General features: G+C 41.1%; 1 protein-coding gene across 1 annotated transcript in view; it reads right to left on the bottom strand.

Annotated features, from left to right (window-relative positions):
- nudt14 (nudix (nucleoside diphosphate linked moiety X)-type motif 14) overlaps positions 1-18,116 on the bottom strand; it is a 29,345-nt gene that overhangs the window by 8,626 nt on the left and 2,603 nt on the right. Inside the window, exons 2-4 of the mRNA XM_084378507.1 lie at positions 7,896-7,939; positions 2,632-2,696; positions 749-1,049 (exon numbers count right to left, since the gene is read on the bottom strand). Of these exons, the coding sequence (XP_084234633.1) occupies positions 749-1,049; positions 2,632-2,696; positions 7,896-7,939 (410 nt within the window). The remainder of the gene's footprint in view (positions 1-748; positions 1,050-2,631; positions 2,697-7,895; positions 7,940-18,116) is intronic.

The following is an 18,116-nucleotide window of genomic DNA, read 5'->3' as shown; positions in this document are numbered from 1 at the left end:
AATGCTCATAGACAACACCAACAGAACCAGAGGAGGTGTTCAAGTCAAATCAAAAGCATGGTTGTGAGAGCTGTCAGTCACAGCTGTCCAGGTGCTGCCGTTTAATGTGGGACTGTTTTTTTTCCAGGAACTTTCAACTTCTGTGTCACGTTATGGTGAGATAATAATATCTTGACAAAGATAGATTCTTTGTTCCTCCGATGCTTGTTTCAAGTTCACTTCCATAACCTCAGTGTTTGTAGTTTCTTTTCTTTTCTCTCACTCTAAAAGTCTGTCTGTCACCAACCTTAGGTTACGTTTTTGATTCTTAAACACATTTCAACCAGTTATTTTCAAACTGGTCTTATTAAAATGCATGATTTCCCTTTGGTGGCACCAGATTATTTGGTGGAGTATCACTGGAACACTTTATATAGAAGGTTTTCATGCTACCTGGAACTGGATTTCAGAAAAGTAAGAAGTCAAAGGAAAGAAACAAAGCTGCAAATGTAGGTTATTTCTGAGCGAACATAGCTCAAGGAGGTTCAGAAATTATAAATGAAAATGACACAAAATAGGACAACAGGAAATTAATTGTTCAGGGGCAAGAAATCCAGAGGGCGTGACTAAAGCAGATATTAAAAAGACAATGAAAAGCATTGTCATAAAACTTTGTGTTGGGAATGGACAGGTCTGTGACTGAAAAGTACATTTAAGCCTCCATTACATTTATGTATTACTACAGGTTCAGTACAAACTATCAGCTAACCTGTAAGAAGTGATCCTCTTCAGTTTAGAGGCAGGCACATCGTAGCCACACTCCTCCAGCACCTCCTGCCGGGCGATCTCCTCCAGGGAAAGGTCGGGTTTGTCCACCAGCCCGGCACAGAGCTCGTAGGTAACCCCCGCTGACACTGGGGGCCACTGAGAAGAGCTCTCCCCCTCCGAGGCCGACTGGCCCTCCTGAGACTCGGCGGCGGGGGCGGCGGCTTCGGCTGCGCCCTCCTCGCTTTTTTCAGCAGACTGAGCCGGCTGCGACTTGTTCCTTTCCCACTCGCACATGTATACAGCTGGTGGTGGACCAGGAGAGAAAATATTGTTTTTACTATAACTGTTTTTAAAAGATTGTGATAAACTTACAATTAAGCAATAAGACAATGAAACTTTTGTTATCTTAAAAAATGTCAAATATTCTGATTTCTGCACCGCAACTGTGACGATCTGATTTACGAGGGGTGATCATTTAGTTCTAAAGACGCACTGATCGATCGACCAGGGACCACAATCGTCCAGTGTTTTAGCATGACTGGCCAATCAGCGCCAGATGTATCCATTTCTGTGCTGGTCCCATTTACACACATGCTGCCACCGCAACAGGACCACCAGCCTGAACAGAAAGAAAGACACTAAATATTTTATGTTTTTTCCCCAAAATATGTGCACTCGTTTCATTTTCAGGTCAGTGAGAGAGTCTTCACTGCGTATTGCCTTCATTTACAGTCGCACCTTCTGACGCCTTTCTCCTCTCTGCTGCTAGTGTGTTTCACTACCAGTCCAGACAGACAGAGCGGAGCAGAGACAGGGATCTGTCTGCGATCTGTTGCACATTGTACTGAGGGTTATGAAACTGACTTTGAGGAGAAGAATCCATTGTCTGAACAAGAGCTGATTCCCAGATATACCAGTATTAATAGTAGTGTTTTGTCATGAACATATAATTGAATTTTCCATTTTAAAAAAATCGGAAACAGATAAGAAAATTGTAATTAGTGCATCTCTTATAAGTTCCAGGCCTAAGATAGAAGGAGATGAGTTAAACCGCTCTTTTCTGTTTCATGTAATTGAAAATTCATCACAGTCTGAGAAAATGGACAAATCCACAGTGTCCACAGTAACAATGGCTGATTGGAACTCGTCCAACACCCGCTCTATTCGCCTGATTTGCGCCTTCAAACTACTACCTCTACCCAAAGATAAAGAAGGAACTCAGTGGTCGCCATTTTGAAGATGACGATGACGTTCTTGCCGCTGTTGACAACTTTCTGGAGATCCAAGATTCTGACTTCCACAAAGAAGGGATCTGTTTGTTCCACAATTGCTGGACTAAGAATGTTTTTGTGAAATGCAACTTACCATCTATGCCAATTCATTTCCTGGGTGAATATACTGAATTTTAATGGCCATGTGCTTAAGAATTTGCCTCTCAACATTTATTTTCTGATAGAACTACGCTGACCGAAATACGTTGCACACCCTGTTTAAAAACAAATGTCATTCTAGGTTGTAGACAAACTGATTTCTTTCAGATAAAGAACTGATTTGTTTCCCAACGGCAATGAGAGAGAAGAGGAAATAAATATATCAATGCCCAGACTTCCTTGAATTTAGCACACTGCGGTGTGGAACAGTCCCTGGCGACTTCTAACAAAGGAGGTTAGGCTGCTCTGTAACGGGGCCTCTTGCGGTCTATTTATGAGTCTGCATTGTTACTAAGATCCAGGAGAATAAACAGGGATTGTAATGTACTGCTTTTTTAGTGAAAGTGCCCACAGGAAATACAACAATCTAGATCCAGCTTGGTGACAAGGAGAAAATGAGTGAAGTAGATTCCACGGTTGAAACGGTCTCATGGTTTGTGTGGTGAAAACTCACCTGGACGGAACTGCTTGACAAGGACAAAACAGTGTGAGGTGGTGTTGAAGATCAGCACTGATACACTAAAGAGAAAAGAGGGGGGAAAAAAAGTCAAGTTTAAATAAAATCAGACAACATTTCCTGTTTCCCTACATCATATACGTATCTCTGTTCTGGTAATCTCTGTCAGCATATGAGACAATCTGGCTCGAGGAGGGCAGCTGGTCATGACTGGATCAGCTTTGAAAAAACACCACTTATCAAAATTAAGGGAGTACTTTGTGAGTGAGTCGACAAATTTCATAGGCTTGTAAATCTGAAACAGAATCTCTCGAAGCTTAACCTGACAAAATAATAAAATACAAAAATCACTGGAAAAACAACGACAAGCCACTTAAACAAAATTAGGTTGGATGAACACGCTAGACTAGCAACTATGCCAGCCACGTTCACATGTTTGTTGAAATTACATTACACTAACCCTCGTGGCTACACAGATGCAGGCAGCATAAACTGGGTGTAAGATGTGGTTAAAAACTAGTCGAAAGGGATTAACTTCTAACAAAAAGGTTTCCTTGCGAGGCATCTGAATTTGCAAGATAACGTGATCTCGCAAATCCATCTTGCCAGACTTCATCCTATGTGCATGTGGCCAAAACACAGTTGTTTGGACCAACCGTAACAACTCCTATGAAAAACTACTGGCGTCAACATTTTTGCTGTGCATGCCCTTTTCCAAACAGTTTCTGAGGGCATGTAACAACGATTTGTCCGGACAAAAAGGGGAACACTCCAGCAGTGTATGACAAATGTTTCATGCTAACCCATACTCTGTCAGCATCCCGTATCAAGATACACCACTATCTTATTTCTTAGCGACGCTACACAGTAACAGCAATTTTATCACATTTGCTCCCTGGTTTGGCACATCTGGGCTACCATACCTTGGCAACAGTTGTCCTGGTACAGTATAACACATCTGCTGTAATTTTTAAGCAAAAGTAATGTATTACAGTATGTGATGACTTAATCTAGAGCTGCGTCATATGATTAAAAATAACTATTAACTCACACATCACATGTCTTACATCTGGATAACAAGATTTGCAGGCCATAGCAGCTCTGCGCTGTTTGTCACACATTCTAACTTTTTTTCGATTAATTATGCAGCACTACATAAATCTAATTTAAATAAAATCTTAAATGTGTTGATGACTAAGTACTAAATCTAAATTGAAACCAAAACGTATACTAAAACTACCAAAAACAAGCAGGATGTGAAGATAAAATCAGGAAAGTGAGCATGATATGCTCAACCAAAGGCACCCAGTGAATTGCACACACTCAGGTGGTTGAGTGTCTGTGAATGTGACCGACGCTGCCAGTGGAGACTTGAGTCCTGGGGTCTGTGTTGGGAAAGCGGATGTGTCGGAGGGAGCAGGAAGCCCTGCCCTGTCTTTCCCATGGTGAGAGGGAACCAGGACATTGGTATTGCAACCTGTTTCTCACTGTTGTTCCTGGTCTGAAACTGATTTTATACAGATATTTAAAGTGAAAGTCTATTATGAACATCCAGGCTATGAAAAACCCAAACTGATATTAGTGATAGCTGCAAAATGGAAGAAGTCTTTCAGGGGAATATTACCACTGAAGTGTACAAGTATGGATAAGATAATGTGGCAGACTTGGTCCAAAAGTGGGACACACAGGCCTGAGGCATGGAAGCTGTCCCCTGGGGCTAGTCTGGGTCTTGTAGTGCTGTTCCACACCATTACTGCTGTTCTACAGCTTCCCGCTGAAAAAATGCTCTAATGGTTAAACCAAGAAGCAGGCTAAACGGACACTCAGGACTTTTCATGCACCGTTAAGCTTTCTCTGCGGGGATTCTGGCTTGACAGCGGGAAAAGTGGGTTATGGCAGACATACGAGGTGCAGGACTAAGGTGACTACCACTTGGGCTGCAGAGCTTTTGGGATGAAGCCATTAGGCCATTGTTGTAATAAGAATAAACTGGGTTATATGCTGTGTATTCAATCACATATCGGACGCAACCAACCAAGTCCAGACACACATTTTCTTTAAGTTTTTAAAACCTTTGCTGATTGAGATGTCTTTGTATGCACTCCTTGTCCTCTTTCGTTTCACATCAATCAAATAGACACGGAAAAGATTTTTTTGTTGTTGTTGTTAATTGTACTCATATGACCTGAAAACATATTTTTAGACGCTTTATTCAGTTTAATGAACTGAATAAAAGGAATTGCTAGAACACAGTTAATTGAGCATCATTGCATCTTATTTACTTTAATCATCTTTGAAAACTTTATTGGAGCCTGCCAGTGGGAAATTAAACTGCTTGTGTGACTGTGTTTACAAATTGATCCAAATGAATCCCAAAAGTGCACCCTCGCTATGTATTAGCTGGCTGGGGATGCATAAGTACGCAGACATAATCAAATTCTTCAAAGCAAGTGAAAGACATGGATGTGAACAAAGACTCATGAGCAGAAAGTGCAAATGACTTCATCTTTCTGCAGCCAGCAGGCTCATAAACTTCTTGAACTAAAAATACTGGCTGCCATTAAAAGTCCTTTCCAGCAGTAGGCAAGCACCAGTACACAAACACTCCCATAAACACATAGGTGTCAAAATAAGAAAGCAATGGGACTTTGTCCATCCAGTCTACATGTGTTTTGGTAGATTTGGAGTTAGTGAAGGATGTTCTTGGTGGGTATTTTGCTTGAAAGAAATGTCCACGTCCAGTGTGGAGATTTCAATATTGTATGTTTGTTAATAAGACCTTTCAGTGCCCTCCGACTTGATGGCCGTCCGTGTCTGTGGCCTTAGTTTTTGCAGCTTGTCCTGCACCATTGGCACTAGTTGGCCTTTGTCAGCATCTTTTTGGACCTTTTGCAGTGTGACACACAGACACAGGCGACTTGAGGCGATACGACAGTTGAGCTTTATTGCCACCGGTTCTTTAATGACGGTTTGGTGTATCTGGACCCTCAAATGTATCTCATCGTTTGGGTAACGTTGTGTGAGATCGATAGGACTGATGTTTCGGCTGTGGTTAAGTCAGTGTTGTATTTGACTGTCAAGGTGAAGAGAAAGCTAAATTTAAAGGTGGAGTTTTCCAATCTACCTTCCAGCCTTCATCTATGGCCATGAGCTCTACGTAACAACTGAATAATACAATTTTGTACACCAAAATAAGCACCTTTATAAACCTAAGCCTTTTTAACATACGTAAACACACAAAAAATAGATGATTGACCCCTTTCCTATCACTAGTAGATGAGTTTTTCCCTTTCTGTTTTGTGAAACAATGTTATGGTGGTTCCATTTTTACATCTTTTTATTCAGTCTCTCTTTCAAACTCACACAAACTTTACACACAAACATCCCTAGCTTCAATGCTCGTCGTAGCATCGCGCCAAAAAAGGGGCAGGAATTAACGTGTCCACCAGCATGCTGTGTTTCCATCACTGCTGATCTGAGCTAGAGCCAAAAAATAACTGCAACTACTGCAGGGTTATTTAACCCAGGATTGAATGCTGATTGTACCATTTCACACTGAAGACAAAAAACAGATGTTAGTGGGTGTTGGTGTTTGTTTGTTTTTTGTCCATTGTTAAAGGTATGCAAGCTAAATTGTGGATACAAATTTCCAAAATGAGAGAAGTCCCTCACACTCCTCACCCTAAACCCAAAGGTGACAAAGGTGGTCTTAAGCTTGAGAAGAAACTGGCATGAAGTGGTTTGAGCACATGATTAGGATGCCTCTAGACGCCTCCACTGTGGAGTTATTCTGGGCACATCAAACCAGGAGGAGACCCAAAACATGCTGGAGAGATGAAATATCCCATCTGCCCTGCCAACACCTTGGAAATCCCAAGGAGCAGCAAGATAAGTGGTGGGAAGTGGATAGATGATGTAACAGCATTAACTCTATCTGAATGGCCACTGAGACCAACACCTTCAAGATACACCAAAAGAAACAAACAGCCAACTCATTTCATAAGTAATCTGTTTCAAAACCAACAAAGAAGCAGCTCTCAAAAAACAGATTTTCGTTTGACTTCGCTTAAACATTTTACGCTTCATTACCGACAAATGTGTCTTCCACATTTTTCGCTAGTGCACCTGAAGTATGACAACAAGTGTCCTGCTGAGAAGAAAATGTCATGCACACTTGAACAGAATCGCAAAACAACCCCGGATTCGTTCAATACACGCTGAATGGGGGATAACACTTTGACTGAATTTCCACCTGGGGGACAGCTGAATGTTCCCATGGGCTATCTTCTTTTGGAAATACAGGATTTTAAGTTTACTGCTTTTGTCTCAGTGGTACTATTTGTCACAGGGCCCTCTCTTTGGGGTCAGGAGTGGAGGAAAGAGGGTTTAAATGACCCAAAACTTACCTCAGGGCATTATGGTACCCTGGGCAAAACAGGGAATAGGAACTGGGGGTTTGACAGGAATGTGTGATATTTCTCTTACAGTGCCCCCTGTGAAGCTTGGACATTTATAACCATTGCCAAGTAGAATAACAGGGCGCCAGTTCCCAAGAAAAAAGTCTGTGTATGTGTGACTGTCCTCCCAGTATCTGGCATATTTTAGAGATGCACGAGAATAATGGTATACAAACACTTTTCAGACTGGATTTCAGTCAAAATTAACAAACAGCGAATTATCACATTTATATATTTTCACATTACTAAAAAAAGGAAAAAATAATAACAATAAAAAAATTGCTGCATTTTTTTGGTCTGTTTTCATCTGTTTGTTGAATTGAAGTTGAATTGAAAAAACATCCTGCTATAAAAAAGAAAGGAGAGACGGGAAATATGGGGTATAAATATGGGTCAAGATTTGTGCAAATCAAGCTCCTTAGTACTCAAATCGGCAAAATCATACTCGTTTGTTGATCCCTGGGAGCTACATCAGATTCAGATACTTAAGCAACAAGCTCTTCAGATTGCAAAATGTCTCCTGACATAAACATGCAGCTTTTTCTTTTTACATTTCAAAGCTATTTTATTGGCAGATATTCTCTGGAAGTGAAACGTTGGCTTTGCAAACCAGACTCCATTCTGTTTTAGGCCTATTCCACATAATTTCTTGTTAACCCTTTCTAAGATGCTTTTATGCTTCAACTTATTCTAAAAAAATTATTTTTGATGTTTCATCAGCAAGCTGTACCATTCTCTTTGTGCATGTGTGTGGAATAAGTGGATAGGTTTCCATCCAACAGTGGAGAATAAAAGGTGTTTTACCTGTCATGAGTACGCATGAAGTCCCAGGATTTCTTTGTGCCATTCTGTGAAGGAATAAGACAAAATAAACAGAGTCAGTAAATACAACAGAGCAACACTATTTTAATCCTCGAACAATGTGATTTCATAACTGCATACAACAGAAGTGCGTCATGATTTTGGGTTTCTGTTTCAGTTATTTTCTGTTCGATTTTGTAGGTTCTCTCCTCATGTGTCAGGCTTTGCTTCCCACTTCCTCTCTTTGTCTTTTCCCCACCTTTTTTCATGTTCACCTGTGTTTCATTTGTTAATTAGTCCCCCGTATCTAAGCTGTGATTTTTACTTCCTTGTCAGTTTGTCTGTTTTTGTCCTGGTGTCGGTTCGTCTATGTTTCCTGTGTTTGTGTCCTCTGTGTTTCAGCTTTTGTTCCCAATAGATTTCTGGTTTGTTCTTAGTTTTGTATTCTTACTTTTTTCTTAGATTCACTTTTGCCTGCCCTTTTGTTGCAAGCCTTTTTTGCCTGCATTTAGATTTTTGAAATCCGGTATTGGTAATAATGCTTACCTTTGGTTTTATAACCTGCCTGCCTCTTTGCAAACCCTAACAGAAGTGTATACAAAAGGGTGCATTAGGTGTACCGTAACTTCACACTCTCATTGCTGCATGTAACTTGTACAGCAGGACGTCAAATCACCTCTCATATTTTTCATTATATGATCACTGCAGATGCAATCAACTGCCCTACAATAGATGCTCGCTCGGGCATGTAAAAATAATATCTCAAACCACACCCGACAAAAACATCTGCACGTACAAAGCAAAAGGCACTGTGCATGCACTGAACAAGAACACTTGATCAACTGTTGTTCAACAAAAAGTCCCTGAAAGAAACATGCAAACTTTGAACAACAACAACAAAAACTTGGCATAAGAAATAGTAATGTGTTTTCTTCTTCCCTTCTTCCCAAACACTGGCAATAATATGGCGGTTTCTTGGAGTCAGAAATGAACAGCTTGGGGCGAAATTTTAGGTACTTCCTGTGAATCAAACCTGGGAAAAATGTCTTATTATGCGGTTTTTTGTCTTGTTATTGTCCTCGTATTTATTGTTTTTATTTTCCAACCCCCATGGACTACTGTGGGTGGTTGGGAGTCTAATGCAGTAACTGTTTCTTCTGCATCCTGAGTCAGAAAATGATGCACAGTCCACACTGTCACGGAGTATATAGAAAAAATCAATGGCCTTTACAAGACGATTGAGTTGCTGGGAGAGATTCCTGATGACTAACTAACTAAATGTTTATATGACCTATGGTAACATCAACAGGATGTGCAGCTGAACACTCCTTCAGTAAATTTCCACCAACGCAATTACAATCAAGCTGATGAGGCAGGTGTGTGACCGGCACAAAAGAGATCGCTGGAAACACTCTGGCATGCAGAGATTGAACATATGTGGGCAGTGACACACACCTTTTCTGATTGTTGTCTCATCACTTTATAGTTAACATAACAACGAGGTTAACACCCTGATAAACTTGTTCATTTCGAGGTTATTTTCATTCATACCAGGTGAAGCGAGCAAACATTTTTGCAGTTCAAGGTGTCAAAGTCCACTAATGTATAAACGTCTACAGCTTTATTAAAGTACTATATAACCTGTTGTGGTTCTAGAGGAAGCATGAAATCTGATAAATTCTCCGGTGATGTCTCTCAGTGGCTGAGTTGCATTGTGGGTAATGTAGGCACCAGGTTTTGAAAAGGAAGAAGAATGCGCAGAATAAAAAAGGTGACATTTGTGGTTCTGCTTGATTTTGATCATTTGTATTTTTAACAAAACATCCATAGTGAGTCAAGCAGTGTTACAGGAGAACAAATCTGGAGGAGTGGACAGTTTTTTTTAAAACATGGCACCTACATTACCCACAATTCAACTTAGCCCACAGAGTGACATCACTGGAGGCAATTTATCAGATTACATGCAGCTTCCTCTGGAGCCGCAAAAGGCTTTATACTACTTTGTCACGATGCTGTAGTACTCCCCAAGACCTGTAAACACACTTTAAAGTGCAAAATTATTAGAGTTACCGTTTCAGACTAACAGCATTGACATCTACATCCGGTGAACTTGATAGCTGACCAACTGTACGTCGTTTTGTGCGAGTCCTCGTTAGCATGACCCAGCACTAATTGGTCAATCATCCTAACCTTACTTATTTGCAGATATTTAACTAAGTCTGTGCACCACAACGCAGCAGAGTTAAATGATAAGTCTGGCAGCTGAAAATAGTCCCAGACATATTACTCCTGTTAGAGTAACATGTACTACAAACTACAAATCACCAAAGATATGTGAATTAAACTGAAACATAAACTCAGCATCCACATTACAAGCTGCACAAATATGGTAAAGTCGGCCTACATTTTCTATGCCTGAGGAAATATGGCCTTGATTCAAATTTAGGCTACACCTCCTCTCCACCCACAAGCTCTTTCAGACACAGGGCTGACAGCCTCACTAGAACAGGCTTATTGCAGCTACAATAGATGTGCCTTCTTGTGTGCGGGTGTGCTGATGCAGTTTCAGTACCACCCAAGAAAAGGGAGGAGGTGAAATGGCAAGCTAATTGCACTGATAGAATCAGAAATAATAAAACTATTGTTGTAGCAACAAGATTTGAGTGGAGGTTTTTGCCACCGCGCCAAAGAGCTGCATTGTGCAACTTTAAGATTTATATCTACAGGGAGTAAACTCACACACACCTTTGAATTGCAACACTATGGCCTCACAGTTACATCCCTCCCTGCAAAGACTGGAGAAAAAGCGGGAATTAAAGCACACTTTGTGTAAGTTTCAAAATGTAGGGTTAATTAAGTGTGGACCTCCTCCTTCGAACAACAATAGCTCACCTGCACTCCATACCATTAAGTTGCAATTTGGTCTCGATATTATAATTAAATCCTCAAAGACACAGACACAATAATAGCATATTACTGAAGAAAGCACCATAAAGCTGTCTTGCTGACTTATAAACAAAACCATTTCTTTACTGTTCACCCATAAAAACTACGTTAAATCATACTTTCATCCCAGCTTCCGTTGTACGATAACGTTTGGGTTAAAAGAAAGAGCTTATAAAAAAAGGTTTCAACATCATCCCAACAAACGGTCAATCGACCGGTGCATGACCTAACAGGTCACAGCCGCAGGGCCTCAATGTGAAGCCAAGCTAGCATAATGCTGTTCATGCATCATTAACTATCATGTTGTGGTGTGAAATGAGAGCATGAAGCCGAAGTTTGTGTAGGTTTAGTTATGGTGCTGCTATGATATCGCCTTTATATACTGTAACAGCAACTGAGTCAGGTCTATGATAGGGGCTCACTGTGTGCACATTTAAAGAGAGGTTGTCCTAATTCTTGACCTCAATAACTGACTTGAATCTTAATTGGCATTTGTTAGAGCACGTGGATTTATCAGTGGAGTTAATTAATCTTTAGACAGATTTAATAAATGATTTAACCTTTGAAGTCACTCGTCAAGCAAAAATACAAAACAGTCATGTTTCTCAGCGAGTGGTGGGTTAAGGTAACCATTATTTTCACTACTGATTGATCTGTCGATTATTTTCTCAATTAATTGATTAGTTGTTTGGTTTATAAATGTCAGAAGATGCTGAATAAGGTCAACCATTGCTTCCTAAAGCCCACATACTCAAATTTTAACACTATCATTTTGATGCATTAAAATATTTCATTTCTATAAACATTATACATTTATTTTTTCTGTGACTACTTGCTCATTTTAAAACATAGCATACCTGTAGTGATCCAGGAGTAATACAAAAAGATGAATTTACTTCACTTTACTTTTACAGCCATCTTCACCAAAACAACAGAAGTAGCCTTGGCTTAGAACATAAACACGATGTACTGTACATGGGTACGTCCACTATGTCTCAGAATCAAACTGGTTCAGTTTAAGGACTGCAAAGCCTTGTTGAACAAAACCATTACAGGCGATAGGGCTGCACAATTAATCAAAATTGCAATATGTCCAAGTGCAAGATCCAAATCGCAAGAAGTTGCAGTTTTTTGATGAAGGTAAAATAGGTGACCAAACAGCATTATAATGAAGTACTGTGTTGCTGCAGAGATGCTCTGGCCTACAAATCTTGTTCTCAAGATGTAAGAAAATAGGTTTGTTTGGTACTGGCCCCAACCAACGTCACAGATCATCATGATCTTTTCAGTGAAAATGAAAATTATGATGCAAAAATGACCATTCCGACTAATCCTGAATCATATCGCAATCCCAATATCTGTCAAAACAATTGTGATATGATGATCAGACCATATCGTGCAGCCCTAACTAGTGATGATCTTGATAATTGTGTTTTAAGTTTCAGATCGACTTTTCTGCACTGAGTCATAATTCTCCCAATCTGACAGTCGACTGCTTGTCTCTTTCTTTTACATAAAAGGATGTACAGGAGGATGTACAAGAGATTCATTGTTACTGCCCATAAACCAACACTGCCTACTCAAACTGCAGTGATTTATACACTAAGCCTTTAAGACCTGAAGACAAAAGCGATAAGATTCCTCTTTTCTCTAGCTGTCAGCCATTAGTGAAACGGTGACACCATCCAAACTCCTCACTGTGGAGACGTGTCGTGAAAGATGCCTGCCCTGCAGACACTCACCAAGTGTAATTACTCCAACAAAAACCTGTCATGTCAACAAGCGTGTGCGAGCGTCTTACATGCCATCATTCCTGCTTGAGGCCAAGCCAGCCGCACCCCGCTCACTTTTCATCCGCGAAAGTAAAACTGGTGTGAAGACGTGTGTCTGTGATAAATCACCTGTCATGACCGAGGCGGTGACGCACTTCTCGTGGCTTGTTGCTTTGTATAGAGTGCTTATTGAATAATTTATGAGCCAAAGCATTTTTCCTTTCAACGCTCCTTTTACAGTTAAATTGTGGGATATTAGCATAGGTAAATGTTGCTTATTAACATTGATCTACACCAGATCTGTCAAATTCCAAGTTGGTACGAATGATGTCTTTATTTTTGTACTTGCTATTGCTGCACAGCGAACACTTACTGCACATTGAATTTTATTTGTAATGAAGCTTAAATAGCTAGGATACTTTACAGCAGTACCGAGCCTTATTTTTTGGGATATTCGATTGCCTCTTTTGTTGACATTCTTAAAGTAGTTGTTTAAGCAAATGATCAGTCGATGAAAGGTGAGTTGTAAAGGTACAAACAATGCAGCAGCAATATTCAAAAGAGAAATCTATGTTTTGTGGTTTGATGTTAGGGGAAAGAGCCGATCTCCATAATTCATTAAAAAGCCCATAGGCTCTTGCCTGACCACAATAAATTGAGGTGTTTACTGACCATTAAGCTAGATTAGCTCAAGTGGCTTTACAGCAGCTTTTCTGAGGCCTTCCTCTCACAATAAAGCGACAGGGTTCACACTCTCACAGTCTGTTTTTTGCTCGAAATCGCATCACATAGTCATGGCCAGTAAACAGCAGGAGTCGCCTGGCTCTCGCTGCCATGTATAAATTCGTAATTCCTTCCTCATATAAGATGACGAAGTCACTACCTGTTACCACATTAGTCTTGTTTGGTCTCGTTACATTGCTTTGTGAATTGAAGTGTGGGACATTTCTCTTTTATTTGATTGTCAGACTGAACGCCATCAGACCGTCACACCCCTGTCCTGTGCTCCTGTCTTACCCTTACACACAGACTCTGTAACTACCTCCGCTAGGTGGAACAAAACTGTCCATCCATTCTGCCTCTGCAACAAAGCTTAATTTTTAGAGTGAAAAAACCCAAACTTAGTGCGAGACTGGAAGGCCATAACAGGGAGAAAAAGATGCGTCTCAGACGTAATGTGATATTGCTCTACAGCGCAAACAAGAAGAGTTACAGGGCAACAAGGGAGCTACCAATTGCAGAGATTTCTGGTAACAGAAGCAGATGGTGAAGGTGTGAAAAGCTGATGATAAAAAATTCACGTCCAAGGAGGTCTTTTTATTTAGAAAACCTCAGCGATTTCAGGGAGGCAAATTCCTTTCCAACAGGGCGACGCAGGATTTTGAAAACATGGTCTTAATTTTCAGAAAACAGCACAACCAACAACACCAGTAATATCAGTGAGCGACTCAGAGAAAGTAAAAAAGTATTCCAATTAATTCAGCATTGATTGATTACACTGTTCAAACACTCAAAAGATGACACGTTTCCTCTCCAGAAAATGCATACTTTAAAACCGCTCAGCATGAATGCACCACACACACACACGCACACACATTTCCTCTGTAGTGTCCTGTCACCACTCACAGATGGTGGGGTTCCCCTCATTACTCGGGCCACTTGCTGAGAGAGGGGGGGCGGGGACAGCTTGAATGGCCCAGGGGAGACGGAGAATCATGGCCGACATGGATTACGACAGAGAGATTAGCCCGTGGGGAGAGAGAGGGAGAGAGACATAGACGGAGACAGAAAGAGAGAGAGAGGAAGGGAAGCAGGAACAGGCTACACAGGACCTTGAAATTAATGTGGTCCCTCTGGCTTTGGGCATCAGAAATGACAGACTCCTGTGTGAATGGCTATTGTAGGGAGGGATGTATGGTCTTGATCTTTTAGGTGCTTAAAGTCTAACAACCATCTCACACACACACACACACACACGCACCCTGCACTGACTACACTGTAAAGCCGGCAGCTGCAGCAGAAAGAAAAAAAAACTACCATCTTCAACTACAATAGCACTCTTTGAATCTCAACATGTGCTCTCCAGTTTTTTCTTCTGGGTTCAGCTTCAGTCTCTGTCTTCAACAAAGGCAGCGGGGCTATCACACACACATCACAACCAGCGAACTAATGATGAGCAGACTTTAAAAATGATAATGACAGAAGAATCTGCACCTGCATGAACTGATGATGAAAGTGCAGCTCTGCAGCGTTAAAACAACCTGGCAAGTGGTTCCCATCCATGAGTGTCAAATCCAGTGTCAAGGACACACTCCCTTCAAGTGCGCAGTCATGTGACCGTGTCCTCCAGTGAAATCCACAGAAAGCATCGAAACCTCAAATCAAATCAAGTCAGTTTACGTGTAAATGTCCCTTCAGCGCAAACTGAGCAGGAATCGACCACAGCCTACATCTGTGTTAATCCAATCAATGCAGGCTTTAATTTCTCACAACATATTAAGGCTACTAAAGTACTGAAGCAGTAGATTTATTATATTAAGTATTTTGATGAAAGATCAATCATACTCAATTTGGGGTGGGCCCGTGTAGCAGTTTCGTCACCAGTGTCACTTTCTGCTACGACGTGGATTGTGCAACACGTCATTACATTTTCAGGTACTTTTCTTGAGTATTTTGATTTCCTTCTACATTATACTTCCTCTCCACTACATTTATTTGATAAATTTAGTTACTAGTTACTTTGCAGATTCAGATTAGTCAGTGTTTATAGGCTATTAATTGTGATGTGTGGGGTTGTGGGCGGGACATTGTGTGAGAGAATGTTGCATCAGAGCTAAATGAGCACATTTATAAATGATAATCGGAAAAACGCTGAATATCGGCCCCTAGTTTTTAGCATCTAATCATGACTTAATCTGTAGTGAAAGAACGTAGTAAGATAAAGACAGCAAGTCAGAATCAGTGCGCCCATGAATGACTTGGTCTCAGGATTTTAATAATAAGGATATTAGATGATCCAATTAAAATTAAATAAATGTAGTTAACTTTCCACTCATACGCAATAAATCATCGTACTGCATTACTGCCCCGCCCTAAATCAAAGTTTTAAAACATGCAGACAATCCTCTCTCCACCTACACACACACGAGGACCACTGCACTGCCATTACTCCAGCTCAAGCCTTTAAACAACTATTCATGTGAGAAAATGTGTGTTTTAAGATCATAATGGATCTCATATTCGCTGAAGGGGGCCACCGGGGCTGTAAGCTATACGAGATAAATAATTCCAGATGAATAATTCAAATCATTATAATGAATGAGTGGAAGGTAATTATCCTGCTCTAAGTAGCAACCCGTGATTCAACGTAAGCACGAGGCAACAGAGATAAGAGGGGTTTCCCGGAGTCAACGAGGGACAATCACCTGCTTTGTAGAGGGAGGCGAGGGAGAGGAGACAAAACACCAGTAAACACTAATGACGAACAGAGCCTCTCACGCATGACATTATCTACTTTTTAGGGTGTGTGTCTGTGCGTGTGAATAGGCTCCGGTTAGTGACCAGTGGCTAAGCTGCAGATGTACTGATGAACATAAAAGGTTTGGGTAAGAGATGCTCCCTCGGTGTGATTGAAAAGCCTTTGTGGGGAGTCCCTGAGCAGCCCCTCCCGACTCGAGCCGCACAGGAGAGATGACGAGGATGAAAGGGAGGACAGGACAGAGAGGGAGTCCACCATCATCTCCTTTGTTGTCCATCTGCTGTCTTAGCCGTTCTGCTATTCTCTTGACAAGCTTAACCCACACAACCCCCCCTCTGCTGTCACAGGTGTGAACCCCAAATGGAAAAAGCTCCTCACTGCGCTCCCCTCTACACGAGTGCCTCGGTACTTCAGTTTGCTAATTAAATTGAAAGCAACATGACAAACGAGGACCTTCAAATCGTAGATGAACACTTTGATTAACTATTTTTTGGTTAGGGCCAAGACGTACACACTATTTCAATGATGGCTGACTGCATCCCCTCATGTCACCTGTGTCTCGGTCATAAAGCTGCACGTGAACACACCACAAAGACTTTAACCGATGGCCAACTAGCGTGTACATTCTACGCCTGCGTGAGAGGTAATCCCTCGCCACACCACCAGGTAGCGGCAGTCTGTATTCGTCACTTGAAAAGGGAATCCAGAAGACTCTGATAAAAACTTGGAAATGGCACTGGCAAAGAGGCGGAGGCGAAACATTCATGCACTGATTCACTTAGCTGAACAGCCAGTCAGACTAATTTCTCTCACAGACGGGCTTTTCAGACAATTTTACTGTTCGATCAACCAAAAAGCCGTCAACAAGGGCTGACTAGCGTCATCAGTGGGAGACACACCCCTACAACTAGGGCCACAGACACTCACCGACAGGAGGCCGAATGTCAGACGAAACACTCCGTCTCTTACGGTCTTTCACGGCTATTTTCAACCAATCAGATCAACAGTAGGAGAGCAAAAGCGGCAGAGGCAGTTGGTAAATCATACTCACCAGTTCTAGTACAGCTGATGCTATAGCAGCAATGCCAACCCTCAGAGGAGCTGCCATTGTTGTTTGCAAACAAACAGTTGCTTCTCTCACTTGTCATCACACCTAAACTACGCCTGCTGCCAGAAGTTCCTCAGAGGGCACTGATTTGTTAAAGGGGCACCGTGTAGTTTTCAGAAATTCAAACTCAGAATCCTAATACAATATTAATGAGGTGATAATACAAACTCGTAAGTAAATAAAAAAGCTGTTCTCAGAGGAAAATAAGGTCCCCAGAACACATTGTGAAGCTAGAAAGGTGGCAGGGTCCGCCAAATATAAACGATAAAAAAAATAAAAGTAAAACAGTATGTAAATGTGTTGCCCTTTAAGGTCAGTTTGTTTATTCAGTTTATCCAGTCATGAAAACAAAGAGAGTTTGTTTATTTAGTTTGTTTAGGCATAAAAAAATCTGTCAATAACGATCTTTCTCTTCTGATTACAATTTCTTCCCCAAAACTACATAGTGCTCCTTTAAACACCTGTGTTTTAGTCCACAAAGCACATCGCTTGTAGCCTAGCTAAAACAAATGAACTTGCGAATCCAGCTGCATCGCAAGTTAATTTGTGAAATGGCCAGACTGAACAAAATAGCCTTCATCTTGCATGGGCTAATGACTGAAGACTAGTACTATTACAACCGTAGTAAACTCTCTAAAAACACTTCATTCCCACTACAAGCAGACAATTTCAAAATCGTACATGCCAGAAAACAGGGAACAGTAGAAAGCAGCATGAAGGCCAGTGACAGTGTTAAAGTGGTTACTTTTTGTATTTTTTACTTCAGGTTCTCCTTTCAACAACGGCAACTTAACGATGACGCAACTTCAACGTGCATCATAGTTTTGCGCCGGAAAAGGGTGTCATGTTTCTATCACTTATGACCTGGATCTAATAAATACTGGTATTTGGCCTGGTAATGAATGCTGAGTGTACCCTTT

The sequence above is a fragment of the Pagrus pagrus genome (genome assembly GCF_965226575.1).
Source record: "Pagrus pagrus genome assembly, chromosome: 16".
Classification (NCBI taxonomy): domain Eukaryota; kingdom Metazoa; phylum Chordata; class Actinopteri; order Spariformes; family Sparidae; genus Pagrus; species Pagrus pagrus.
This window is presented reverse-complemented; position numbering and strand designations above follow the sequence as displayed.